Source organism: Leucopleurus acutus (assembly GCF_964270905.1).
Source record: "Leucopleurus acutus genome assembly, chromosome: 1".
NCBI classification, from domain to species: Eukaryota; Metazoa; Chordata; class Mammalia; order Artiodactyla; family Delphinidae; genus Leucopleurus; species Leucopleurus acutus.
This window is the reverse complement of record NC_139142.1, coordinates 36698601-36711324: the sequence shown is the minus strand read 5'-3', so window position 1 is coordinate 36711324 and position 12724 is coordinate 36698601. Positions and strand designations below refer to the sequence as shown.

Sequence of the window (12724 nt, the reverse complement as noted above, 5' to 3'; positions counted from 1 at the left end):
ATTTGTGCAGGTTAGGGGAGAATCATTTGCAGTCTAATGTCCTGCAAAGTTTTAGTATCTACAGGCTGCATTTTCCCCATTTCAGTTAGGTTTTGTTTGGGTATTTATTTCTGCATCATGATATACATTTAAGTGAGCTTCTCAAGCAGTTGTCTTTGGGCAATCCAGATTAGTTTCAAATGATACATTCCTAAACATGATCCGATTTCAGTATTTCTATTAGCTATACAGCCTCTGGTTAATAAAAACTCTCAGGCACTGAGAACTCACAAGAGGTGACGAGACTTAAGGAGCTATAATCAGCTGTGGTTCTTGTGCTTATGGAAACATCGTATGAGGAGGGACACTGTAAAATGTTCATATTTTAGTTCCATCATTGTTCTAGGATGACTTTGCCTTTCTGTCAGGGGCATGACTGTATGTAACACTCAACCTAAGAGAATATTTACTTAGATCATGAACTGATTTTCAGAGTTCCAATTCCTTCTGTGGTTCACAGAATCAAGAGCTACCCAAATAAACCTTCAACAGTGAAGGATTTACAAAAAAAAAAAAAAAATACAAAGAAAGAGTCCCTTTGCTTATTTTAGGACATCCATCAACTAAAATTCATAGGATTTTTCTTAGGTGATCACCTCACGTCTCTATTCATTGGTACCCTCATACCGTTCTGTGGATTGATTTAAAATATACCTTTATATTTATATGTAACTAATCAGTTTGCCAATTGCATATCTTATCAACTTATTTCTGGCTTTCAAATTAGTTCCAGAACCACAAAAATAAAATATAAAGAACTGCAAAAGCTTAAATTTTAAAATAGCAAGAACTGAGTCTAGTCTTGGTTTAGTTATCAGTTGATGGGCTACATTATGGTAACACAACCATTTAAGCAATTTTTAAATTTTTTTGACTAGCGAGTCTAGTGCAGATTAGCATCTCCAAACAATTCATTTTTCTGATGAAACTCTTAAAACCCAGTTCCAGAGGACGGGCTTTAGAAACAGGCAATCTTGGGTTGAATCTGAGCTCTGTTATCGATTAGCTGTATAATCTAGAGCAAGTTACTTAACCTCTCTAGGCCTCAATTTCTTCATCTGTAGATGGTGATACCACCACCTACTCTGTAATGTTGTGGGAAGATTAGAGATGTAAAAGTGCTTATTAGCACTTCCTGATAGACAGGAGTTGCTCAATAAATGTCAACTATTATTACCATTTACTCTGACCTTCAACTATGTGCTCGTTATGGAAAATGTCTGAACTGCAGATACTTAGAAAAAAAAGTCAATATTACACAAACAGATTTAAGAGTGGAGAATGACAGTAATGTTAAAAATTTCCCAAGGCATGTATGAAAAGTAGCACCTCCTTCATGGAACATACATTTTTAGAACAGAAACCTTATGGTATAATGGAAAGAACATTAGAGAGTCAAAGTCTTCAGTTCTAACTCTGGCTATGACCTCATCTAACTGTGTGGCTTTTAGCAGGCCAGCTGCCCACTCTGGAGCTCAGTTTCTTCATCTGGCTCGACTTGAATAATCTCAAATAATCTCTAAGATCCTGTGCAACTTCAGAGCTCTTTACTGCATTAATAAAAATTACACCCTGCCCTTCATTGTTTTTTGTTGTTCATGGTGGTGTGGTGGTTTTTGTTTGTTAACTTGCAATTCAGAGTCATAAACGATTCGTAAAGACAACACAACTCCAGAACTGATAAAATAATATCAGATTTGCAGAGTAATCCAAAATGAAGTTTTAACAAACAGACAGCAAAAGAAATTCACACTGAAATCTTTTGGATAGGGCAAAAGTAAACCCCAATTTTTATTCTCCAGTCATTTTAGTAAGTTATTATATGGGAAACATGCCCAGTAGAACCATATGCATTCAACTGAAATAGTCTCTATAGAAAACAGTAGGCTGATGGTGAAATAAAATACCACTCTCTTTTCTCTTATCAGGTTGACCCTTAAATAAAACAAAAATCTATCCAGTAAAAGGGCTTTCATGAAGAAATTAAAGAGATAAATTACAAGTAATAGTGAAACAAGGCATTTTTATAACTGGAAAAACCACCTAAAACAACTGTATGGAGTAAGACGAAAGGAGTGATTACATCGGGAAGAAATTTTACTTAGTGTGATATTTTTGCCTACTTTTTTGTCATAAAAGGCTGCTAAGGAAGAGAGGATACAGATTTCTAGAGAAAGAAAGAGTGTAATATAAAAATGGAGATCACAGTTCCTGAAATACAAGTAGAAAGCAAGGATGAGAAGAGATCAGCAGAGGTTAGTCCTCAGAATGAGAGGCAGGAGGAAAAAGCATCGACGCTTTGCTTCAAGAGAAGAAAGAAAGCAGCCAAAGCAATGAAGCCCAAAGCTGGCTCTGAAGCTGCTGATGCAGCAAGGAAGCGTCCCCCAGAAGCAGGAGCTTCTTATCAGCCAGAGCCCCCCGGGGGGGCCTGGGCTTCCATCAAACGCCTTGTAACACGCAGCAAAAGGTCAGATTCTTCAAAGCAGCCAAAGCCCTTTGAGGCCAAAGTGCAACCTGAAATCAATGCTGAGGATGATAAGTCTAAAAAAAAGGCAAAATCCAGACTCAAGATTCCCTGTATAAAATTCTCAAAAGGGGAGAAAAGAAGTAATCATTCCAAAATTATAGAAGACTCAGACTGCAGTATCAAAGTCCAACGACAGGCTGGAAGTTTGGATACAAAAACTCTGACCCAATCAGATGACCAGGCAGCAAAGACCAAGTCGAAGCAGGATGTAAGGGAAGATGTCTCACAGAAAGGGAGTGATGAGGTCTGTGAATCAAATGTGAACAACAGCATAACTTCTCCTGGAGAGAAAGTGATTTCAGTAGAACTTGAGTTAGATACAGGGCATTCTGCTATTCAAACAGGAACTCTAATCCTTGAAAAAGGTATTGAAACGCTTGAGGAAAAACAAAGCATTCAACCTCAGCAAGCAAGCCCACTGGAAACTTCAGACACAGAACACCAGCTCCCAGTGGTTTCTGATGTTCCTCCCTCACCTGCAGTCCCAGATCAACAAATTCTGGAAGAAGCCAGAAACAGTATCCTAGAAAGTGGACCAGACTGGAAAGACCGTGAAAGTAAAGAGACTGTTGCTGAGGAGAGCAAGCCGAAAGATACTGAACTGAGCCAGGAATCAGATTTTCAAGTAAATGAAATCACTGCAGAAAAACCCAAACCAGAAGAAAGCAAAAGAATGGAGCCAATTGCTATTATTATCACAGACACTGAAATCAGTGAATTTGATGTTAAGAAATCTAAAAATGTCCCTAAGCAATTCTTAATTTCAATCGAAAATGAGCAAGTGGGGGTTTTTGCTAATGATAGTGGTTTTGAGAGTAGAACTTCAGAACAATATGAAACACTCTTAATAGAAACAGCTTCTTCTCTTGTCAAGAATGCTATCCAGTTATCTATAGAACAGCTGGTTAATGAAATGGCCTCTGATGATAATGCAAAAAGCAATCTTCTACAGTGACTTAATTTCCACATCATGGGAGGGAAAAAATGCTTAATGGTAAATTATTTTACATATTTGTGGTATTTCTTATTCAGTAACAAATGAGAGATTTAACATCTGTAGAATTTAAAGGTACAGTTCAAACCCAGAAGTGCTAAAGAATTAAGTTGTAAAATCCTCCCTTATCACTGAAATGTAGCCACTTCTGGATTGAAGGAAGTCAGTACAGATTGCAATGAAAAGTAATATCTAGGAAATTGCTAAAATGGTTTGTGGAGATTAGACTGCCTGGGAGAAGCAAGATGTACTTATTGAGCACTTGCCGTATGCCATAAGCTCTTTAATGTCCTCTGATGTCACAAAGCCTGGTTTCCTTTTAAAAGTTCAACACTGTGTATAGGTTAACATCACATTCTGTTTTCAACAACTTTTTTTTTACAGTGCACTTTTATGTTGTATAAAATGGTGATAAGGTGAGCTATTTTTGTGAATGTGTGACTTATAGCTGTTATACTCCTAGGTAGTAGTCTTACCGCAAAAAAATACTGCAGGGCTTCCCTGGTGGCACAGTGGTTGAGGGTCCGCCTGCCAATGCAGGGGACGTGGGTTCGTGCCCCGGTCCGGGAGGGTCCCACGTGCCGCGGAGCGCTGGGCCTTTGAGCCATGGCCGCTGAGCCTGCGCGTCCGGAGCCTGTGCTCCGCAACGGAAGAGGCCACAACAGTGAGAGGCCCGCATACCGCAAAAAAAAAAAAAAAAAAAAACATACTGCAAACCAAAAAAATAATAGTTTGATTAAACATGAGTGGTTTTCTAGTCTTGCTCAAGTTCCTTACAAAAGCCATTCACAAATTACTTCAAACAGGCAAATAATTACCAAGTGCAAAGGTGTGGAAACAGGGAGTGCATTTTCCATCTCCATCTTTCTTCTGCCACAAGCAGACCTGTATAAAAATCCACTTGCGCACGCGGGCTTCCCTGGTGGCGCAGTGGTTGAGAGTCCGCCTGCCGATGCAGGGGACACGGGTTCATGCCCCGGTCTGGGAAGATCCCACATGCTGCGGAGTGGCTGGGCCCGTGAGCCATGGCCGCTGAGCCTGCGCGTCCGGAGCCTGTGCTCCGCAACGGGAGAGGCCACAACAGTGAGAGGCCCGCATACTGCAAAAAAAAAAAAAAAAAAAAAAAAAAATCCACTTGCGCATGGGATCATCTGCTGAAAAGCTAAAAACAAAAAACAGGGTTTCCCTGGTGGTGCAGTGGTTAAGAATCCGCCTGCCAATGCAGGGGACACGGGTTTGAACTCTGGTCCAGGGAAGATCCCACATGCCGCAGAGCAACTAAGCCAGTGCACAACTGCTGAGCCTGTGCTCTAGAGCCCGTGAGCCCCAACTACTGAGCCTGCGTGCCACAACTACTGAAGCCTACGCAGCTAGAGCCTGTGTTCCGCAACAAGAGAAGCCACCGCAATGAGAAGCCCGTGCACCGCAACAAAGAGTAGCACTCGCTCACTGCAACTAGAGAAAGCCCACACGCAGCAACAAAGACCCAACTCAGCCAAAAAATAAATAATTTTTTTAAATTAAAACAACAAAAAGTGGATTATTTTCCATCCAGGAGAAGACAAACTTCCCAAGTAACAAATTACCACATATAACACACGATTCGTCTTGCAAGATTAAATCTCTGGAGACTGTCTTCATCAATCTCTCCTCAAAGAGGGGAGAGTGGACTCAAAGCAAACCTGGCAGTAAAAGTCATAGGAAATCATAATAATTTAGTGAAAATATTCATGCTTGGCTAAGAATGAGCCAAATACATCTTTCATTGTGCCTATGTGTTGAGAGACACCAGTAAAAATTTTACACGGATATTGAAAATAAACTTTTTCATCAGTAATTTTAGTCCAACTAGTCCCTTACAAAAAAAAAAAAATGAACTTAATATAACAATGAGAAGGGCTTGTTTGCATTTTATTCAGTTATTTAAATCATCGATCTCAATGATTGTCATATTTTTTGAAAAAATAAGTAATTGTTTCAACCTTTCCTTGTGTGAAATGACCCTAATACTGCAACCCACTTCCGTACCTCACAGGTCAGGGTTCCTATTGTACAGTCCTCCACTGTCTAAACTGAGTGACAGTGTCACTGAAAGTAGATGAAGTAATGAAGAGCTTTTGCTTGAGTTGTAAGGTATTTGTACATTCTTGGAGAAAAGAATGTACATTAGATGATTTCAAATGATCTGGTGACTTCCTGCATTATTTATGGATTGCATACAGAAAGTATGTGCTAATTTGTCCCATAGAATCTTTGTTTCTTCCTGTAAGTACATATTGAGACCTCTGGCAGAAGAACCTAATCTGACTTTGGAACTGAACCAGATAATGGATATTATTAGCAAGATTCTTTGCTGAAGTGTAAATGTATTCCCCGTATTCCCCCAGATTTTCCTACCTTCATGCTTATAACCTTGGGGGGTGGGGTGGGAGGAAGAGGGAAGCTACCAAAATCCTTCAGTTTCACAAGATGAAAAGTGGATCTTTCAAAACATGACCCAAGAAATCAATTTCATTTAATTGTATAATTTTTAAACATTTTTTTAAAAAAGACTGCTAAGTCATCCTCCCTAAAAACTCTTTTTAATTCACTATATGTGGTGCTAATGGACTTGGACAGCTACCAGCAACTACATATTTAAAAGTGAGCAATTTAAAAAGACTGATTAAAGTTGGTGCATTTAACAGTGTTTCGAAGAATCCTGCCTTCATTTACTGCAAGGATGGCTCAAGCCATATACTTTCATTGTAAATTTTTAGTAATTTCTCATGAATAAGCAAAAAGTATAGCATTTACCAGTTATTGAAAATATTTTGAAATGTGCAGGTATATTTATTTGGGAGTTTTAAAAATGTGAGGTAAATATGTGTAATGAAATTCTTCTAAGAAAGTATCCTAGAAAGTAGTCCTAGGTTTCTATTTTTTTTCCACTGTGGTGTGGTACATATTTGGTTAGAATGTATTATAATTGATAGTTTTTGTGATGAAATGTGTACTCTATTTGCATTCATTCTTAAGTGGTTTCTCCTCAGTCTTTTCTATTGAGAATATCTGGTGAATTAAATAAGTAGGATCCAGTTTGAAAAAGGATTCCAGAAATTAATTGGTCTCAATCTGATTATATCTGCTACATGGCCAAATCCCACTACTATGAATTGTAAGGTGATCTAAATTGTTTTGTTGTTATAGAAATAATTAGGAATCAGATGACTTAGAAGTTTCTCATAAAATATTTTTATTTTAATGGTATTTATTTTAAGCAATTTGACCTTATATGCAAGACATTAAATGAATATAAATAGGTTCTTATTCAATTCACATCCATTTGACAATATTAAAATATCACTTAAAAGGCAATTTAATAACACCACATTAATTTTCCTTTAAATTTGCTGTGGTATAAATGCTGCTTTTAGTGAACATTTATTAAGTAGCTGGGATTCAGTTTCTCTTTGAACTCGATTTTACAAGGCTGGTTGGTTTATCAGGTAACTTCTTCAGCACATTATCTTCCCCCTTTTAAGATTCAAGTATTATTCAGTTTGCTTTACAACAAGCGAATACAAAAATCCTCCTCTATTTTGTGTAGCACTATTCACTTAACATTTTCTCAAAGTACTTTATAGGATATAAAAATAGTCCCTGGTCACATTTAAGTAAAGGTAGCAGAAAACAGAAGAACATTCAAAGAGGAATCATGTTCCCTGCCACCTCCTCCACCTCAAGGAACAATAAGCATTTGGCACAAATGGAGTTCTTCAGAAAAGCTGTCAGCATAACTTTCTTTGAAGATAATCCATTTGACAGCACGAAGTTTGTGATCTTAATTAGTCTACTATTTAATGAAGTCTTAAAAACTCTGACTTATTTCTGAGAGATTACGTTATTTCACCAATATGTGTGAATAGCCTTCCAGCTAAAGGCTTTTAGAAATAATGGATCATGAGAGGGCACCAGTCGAATCTGGCTTCTGCAAAAAATCCAGAGTTAACTTCATCCATAAGTTTCTAACTTCAAGTTGCCTTATTTTTTATAGTTAATAATTAATTTGGGGGGATTTACAGCAGAATTAACATAATTATTAAGCTTTAGAATCCATTGTTTGAAAATACCCCTTTAATGTCAACTTTATTCAAATGTGTGAAGTCTGCTTTCTAATTTCACCTGATACTCAATACATTAGGGGTGGACTTTTCTGCCTGCCCTTTCTGCATTTTTAAACATCCTCATTTAAGGTTTAGCGTTTCTTAGTTTCAAATTCCTATGATGTTTTATTGCTTCACAAACATGAAGTTTCTCATTATACAGAATTCAAAATTTCAATATGTAGTACATTTTATGGCACATTTTTGAAGTTTTTTTGTAATCCTTACTTAGTTACAAAAATTTAACAGAAAGAAACTACTTAAATTTAGATTAAATTCAATTTATTCAACATGTGTTGGGTATGACACATGCCAAACACTGATAAAGGGGACAGTCTCCCTGCCCTCGAAGAGCTCAACCTAGGGAGCCGCAGCAGCTGAAACTTGGACAGGGGTTAAGGCAAAGAACCACAGTAATGCAGCATCGTGAGTGCATGGAGACTAAAGAGAAAGAGATTCATTTTGTCTGGTATGAGGAGATGGTCATATAAATACAGGGGCAGTTTGATAGCATTCGGTTGCTAAATAGCTTAAAAGTATATTCCTTCTGATTTGTGAACAGGTGCAGAAAAAAGCCTGCATAATGTTACATATTTATAGTAGTTCTTTGTAAAAATGTTAAGTGGATGAGCTATTATGAAAGCAGAAGTTCCAATTTGTATTTCTCATTAAAATTAGTACTATATTATTGTGGATCAGATGCGAATATTAAAGAAATCATACTCTGTAGAAAAAAGGTTTCAAACCTGAATTAATATATGTACTGTTAATACAAAATAAATGTTATATTGGCTCATGTTTATTTTATTTATCCAAATCTTTTAAGAGAAACGTGGTATAGTACATTAATTTCCTAAAACAATAAAGATCACACTGAAACTACTGAGTTCGTACCACCAAAAGTTCTATTCTCCTGAGTGTTGGCCAAACTTTACAAGACATGCCTAAAAGAGCCCACCTCCAGCAAAGAGAAACACAAACACCTCGAACTTGAATTCAATTTCACTGAAATAATTCCATCTAAAGGGCAATTCTGACTTTGATGCCATCTATGAAGTTGACAGAAGTGTACTTATTTTCATTGTCTCTTGCTATTGTCACTAGTTGTCTTTTCTGTATTAACCTATAAATTGGTAATAATCTGTATGGTTTTCCAAATTACTAAGCGATCTTTATGTGGAAATGCTTATTCAGATGGTGCCTGCTAAAGCTGGGTGTTTCAAAAGTTCTGTGTTTATTAAGACACTGATTTTCTTCCCTTAACATCAGCAACCCTGTTTTTTTCTTAAGCACAGCCCATTGACAGTAAATAGGCACTATGAAAGAATGTGCTTTCCAAATCTTGGGACCAATTTAAACTTGATAGCGTCTTAAAAGTCCTAAAACTAAACTTTGTTCCAAAATAAAATGTCTTGTTAAGGTACACTGTACATAGGGTATTTAATATTTCACACTTTGCAGAATTTAAAAAATTTTATTAAATCACATCTTTCTAATTTAAGAGAAAAGTACATAACCTTTTGCAACACTTGTCCTCTCAGGCAATTCTGCCCTTAACGCTGAATTCTGGAGTTCCCAATCCCTTGGAGAAGTACATACCTTTCTTTTTTTCCCTGAAGCTTGAGATCACTGGAGGCTAAGTTCCTGAACTTAGGGAAAAAAGCAAGTATATGTATATATGTACATGAGCACACTATACATTCACAGAAAATCCTCAGCAAAGCTGGGGACAGACACTACGAACAATTAAGGAAAACCTACGTGAGGGGAGGATGGTGGCTCCTAGGTTGGGAAACTCCCAAACTTAAAACTGTCTCTGTAAAAAAAAAAAAAAAAAAAAAAACTGTCTCTGTAAATTCCAAACTATCATAATAGCAATGGTAATGGTGTCCAGCAGTTTCTGCATGTTAGCAAGACGAAACGCACTTTCCTCACAATTTGTTTCGTGGCTAGACTCAAATAGGACTTTTGGCCTTATCTTGATATTTATGACAGTGCAATTATAGAGCAGAGATTAAGCCTTTCCTACACTTTTCACAGCTATACTTGTTGCCATAAAAAACAGGCCTTCCAATTCCATATTCCTGGGAGATAGGGAGCACAGGGTGACACAAAAGCAGATGCAGTCATTTGTACACTTGTACTCAAACCTTTTATTCCCAAATCCCTACTTTGACATCTGTACCTTCAGAACACAGGAAGGTCCAGTCAGTATAGCTACAAGTGGGTCTCTGGACCATATCTGTGATCAGTCACAGGTAAGAGTAATGCAGCTACAGGCATGCATGCTCAAACCAATCAAATATCCTCATATATAAATTACAATGCAGAGGTTCCGTGTGGAATAGCCATTTGTGGTATAAAAACTTAACTAGAGGACTTCCCTGGTGGCACAGTGGTTAAGAATCTGCTTGCCAATGCAGGGGACACAGGTTCAATCCCTGGTCCGGGAAGATCCCACATGCCACAGAGCAACTAAGCCCGTGTGCCACAACTGCTGAGCCTGCGCTCTAGAACCCGCGAGCCACAACTACTGAGCCCTCGTGCCACAACTACTGAAGCCCGCACACCTAGCCGGTGCTCCACAACAAGAGAAGCCACCGCAATGAGAAGCACGTGCACTGCAACGAGTAGCCCTCGCTCGCTGCAACTAGAGAAAGCCCCCATGCAGCAACGAAGACCCAACACTGCCAAAAATAAATAAAATTAATTTATTTTAAAAAACCCAAAACTTAACTAGAGTATTTCTATCCCCCTGATCAAAATAACTGGTTAGAACTCTTCTTGTACTCTGTGAAGGCTAACATGCACGGAATGCCAAAATAATTGGTCGCTCACTATTCAATTCAGGTGAAAAAAAGTCAACCTTTCAGATGTGCCACAAACAGCCTTATCAGTAATTTGGCTTATTTCAGAGTGAATTTCAAAATTACCTTTTTAGTTTCATGGGTTTTCTTCTCTATACTCAATATCTGGCTGGTGTTTTTTTCTGACCTATGGAAGGATTAAAAGTGAATGATAATCATCATGGCTCATTAAGCTCCAAGACTTTCTATATTTACCTGGGTGGTCTTAACCTTTTTTTCATTAAGGTACAATTTACATACAGTAAAATACGCCCTTTTTAGTGCACAGTTCTACACATTTTGACAAACACATAGTTGTGTCACCTAGGGAGTATTCATTTTTTCTTATTCTGATTTCATTGTTCTTTATACCACCTGTGTATTTTAGTTTAATATAATTTCCTGGCTGCATCAGTGAAAACTGCTACTTGCTGCAGAAATTCAAAATAAGGGCTTCTTAGACTCAACATTTAACCCAGGATAAGGAAAGGCACGGCTGCCTTGCACAGCTGTTCAAACTATACAGCCCAACTCCAGAAGCACGCATTTGGTGAGTGACGCCCCCTAGAGTTTATTGTGCATAATTTGCATGGCTCTATGTGGTGGGTCTGAACATAACTACCAGTTTGAGAGATCTGCAAAACTGGTGATGTTAACAGTGAAACAGGAAATGTTTTAAATTTTAAAAAGGAGCCTTCCATTTATATGCCTTTCCTCCCACACTTTAAAATGTTGTGATAGAAAGAGAGGACAGGTACCACCGAGCTCACAGCGGACTATGCACATATGTGAAAGAAGGGCAATGTTGGGAAATGAGAACTGGTCCAGTAAAAAAATCTTTTGAGACTCACTCCACTGGAATCTTTGGTCTGCATTTTAAAACCTTTTCCCTTATCTTTGCAAATGTATCCTTTTCCTATAGAACCACCATAGGTTCTTTAGATTTTCCTCCCTACAAGGCACTTAGTACAAATGCCAGAAACCAAAAAAAAAATTTTTTTTTCAATTAGGTACTTTCCTACATATGGTTTGGACTAAGTACCATATGGCTTCCACTACAGAAAAATGCGGCAGAGCTAAATTCACAAGATCTCATTCCTCAAAGGCCTGTTTGGTCCACAAAAATCTAACATGAACCTTCCTGAAATTCAGTAATAGCATAGATCAGACAATGGATAACAACTGCAGCTGATGAAGGCCTCCTTCCCAGGCCTCCTTCCTGCACAAGCCTCTCCCCCAGCTCCCAAGAGAGCAAGGACCAGTTCAGTTGTGCAGAGAAGCTCTCCCAGAGCACTGCTATTCCTTCAGATTTCTGACATAAAAGGACACCAAGGTTTTCTAACAGCTTAAGGGAAGATCCTTTATTTCCATTATTTTGATACAATATCACCAAGTTGTTTCAATGAAAAAAGTTTCAACATTATATAAATACTGGAAGAGAATTTATCTGGGAGGAAGCAGGTTCATTCTCCCAAGTTGCCCAAGCCCAAGTTGGCTTAAGAGAAGCATTTGGTGATGAGGTACAAAGTCCTAGGATAATATTAATAGTAAATTGTAAGCAGAAATTATGGGGAGGAAAGGGTAGCCTGTATTCACTCAGTATTGGAAGGTACAAGAACTCTATTAGAGAATGTCTCAGCCGTCTCGGAGAATGAAACTGGTGGAAGGAAGTGAGGGAAGAAAAGGATAAAGAACAGCAGCTTAGAAAGCCAGTTGTTGAATCACAGTTGAAAGAGAAAGTAAATTTCAGAAAATAATATACAGGCCAAACTCCGAGGTTGTGGCTATGAAGAAAAGAAGCAAGAGGTAAGAAACTAGGGAGTATTTACTCAAATGTCCCTGGATTTATCTCTTGACCAGGTAGAACACCAAAAACTGAGTCTGATGTCTGATTAGAAGAACAAATGTGATTGAGACTAAAATTCTGAAGACTTAATGTTAAAGACTTACAAGAATCCTCAGAAATGCTTGATATAACAAGCACACTAAATGTGATATTTTAAAAAGTTATCTGCTGCTGTACAGGTAAATTGGAAGCATCTTGATCAAAGAGGGATGTCAGTATATTTCAGTACCTAATATATTATGGGATTCAAGGAAGATTCTCATTAGTCATGACTCTATAAAGTGAAGCAAGATTCAGGAATAGCTAAGTATTAAATATATGTGAATT

At 37.8% G+C, this 12724-nt stretch overlaps 2 protein-coding genes across 2 annotated transcripts in view; one reads left to right on the top strand and one right to left on the bottom strand.

Moving 5' to 3' along the window:
- The first annotated feature begins 1775 nt into the window (after positions 1-1775).
- On the top strand, positions 1776-3628 carry AKAP5 (A-kinase anchoring protein 5). The gene has a single exon (XM_082840214.1). The coding sequence runs from the start codon at positions 2235-2237 to the stop codon at positions 3519-3521; it is 1287 nt and encodes a 428-aa protein (XP_082696340.1). The 5' UTR covers positions 1776-2234; the 3' UTR covers positions 3522-3628.
- A 3205-nt stretch (positions 3629-6833) lies between these two features.
- ZBTB25 (zinc finger and BTB domain containing 25) overlaps positions 6834-12724 on the bottom strand; it is a 30189-nt gene continuing 24298 nt past the window's right edge. Inside the window, exons 6-7 of the mRNA XM_082840838.1 lie at positions 10639-10699; positions 6834-7076 (exon numbers count right to left, since the gene is read on the bottom strand). Coding sequence (XP_082696964.1) covers positions 10649-10699 — 51 coding nt within the window. The 3' untranslated portion in view covers positions 6834-7076; positions 10639-10648. The remainder of the gene's footprint in view (positions 7077-10638; positions 10700-12724) is intronic.

Excerpts from the sequence above, each read along its gene's own strand:
- AKAP5 (XM_082840214.1), top strand. The coding sequence starts at position 2,235 with ATGGAGATCACAGTTCCTGAAATACAAGTAGAAAGCAAGGATGAGAAG.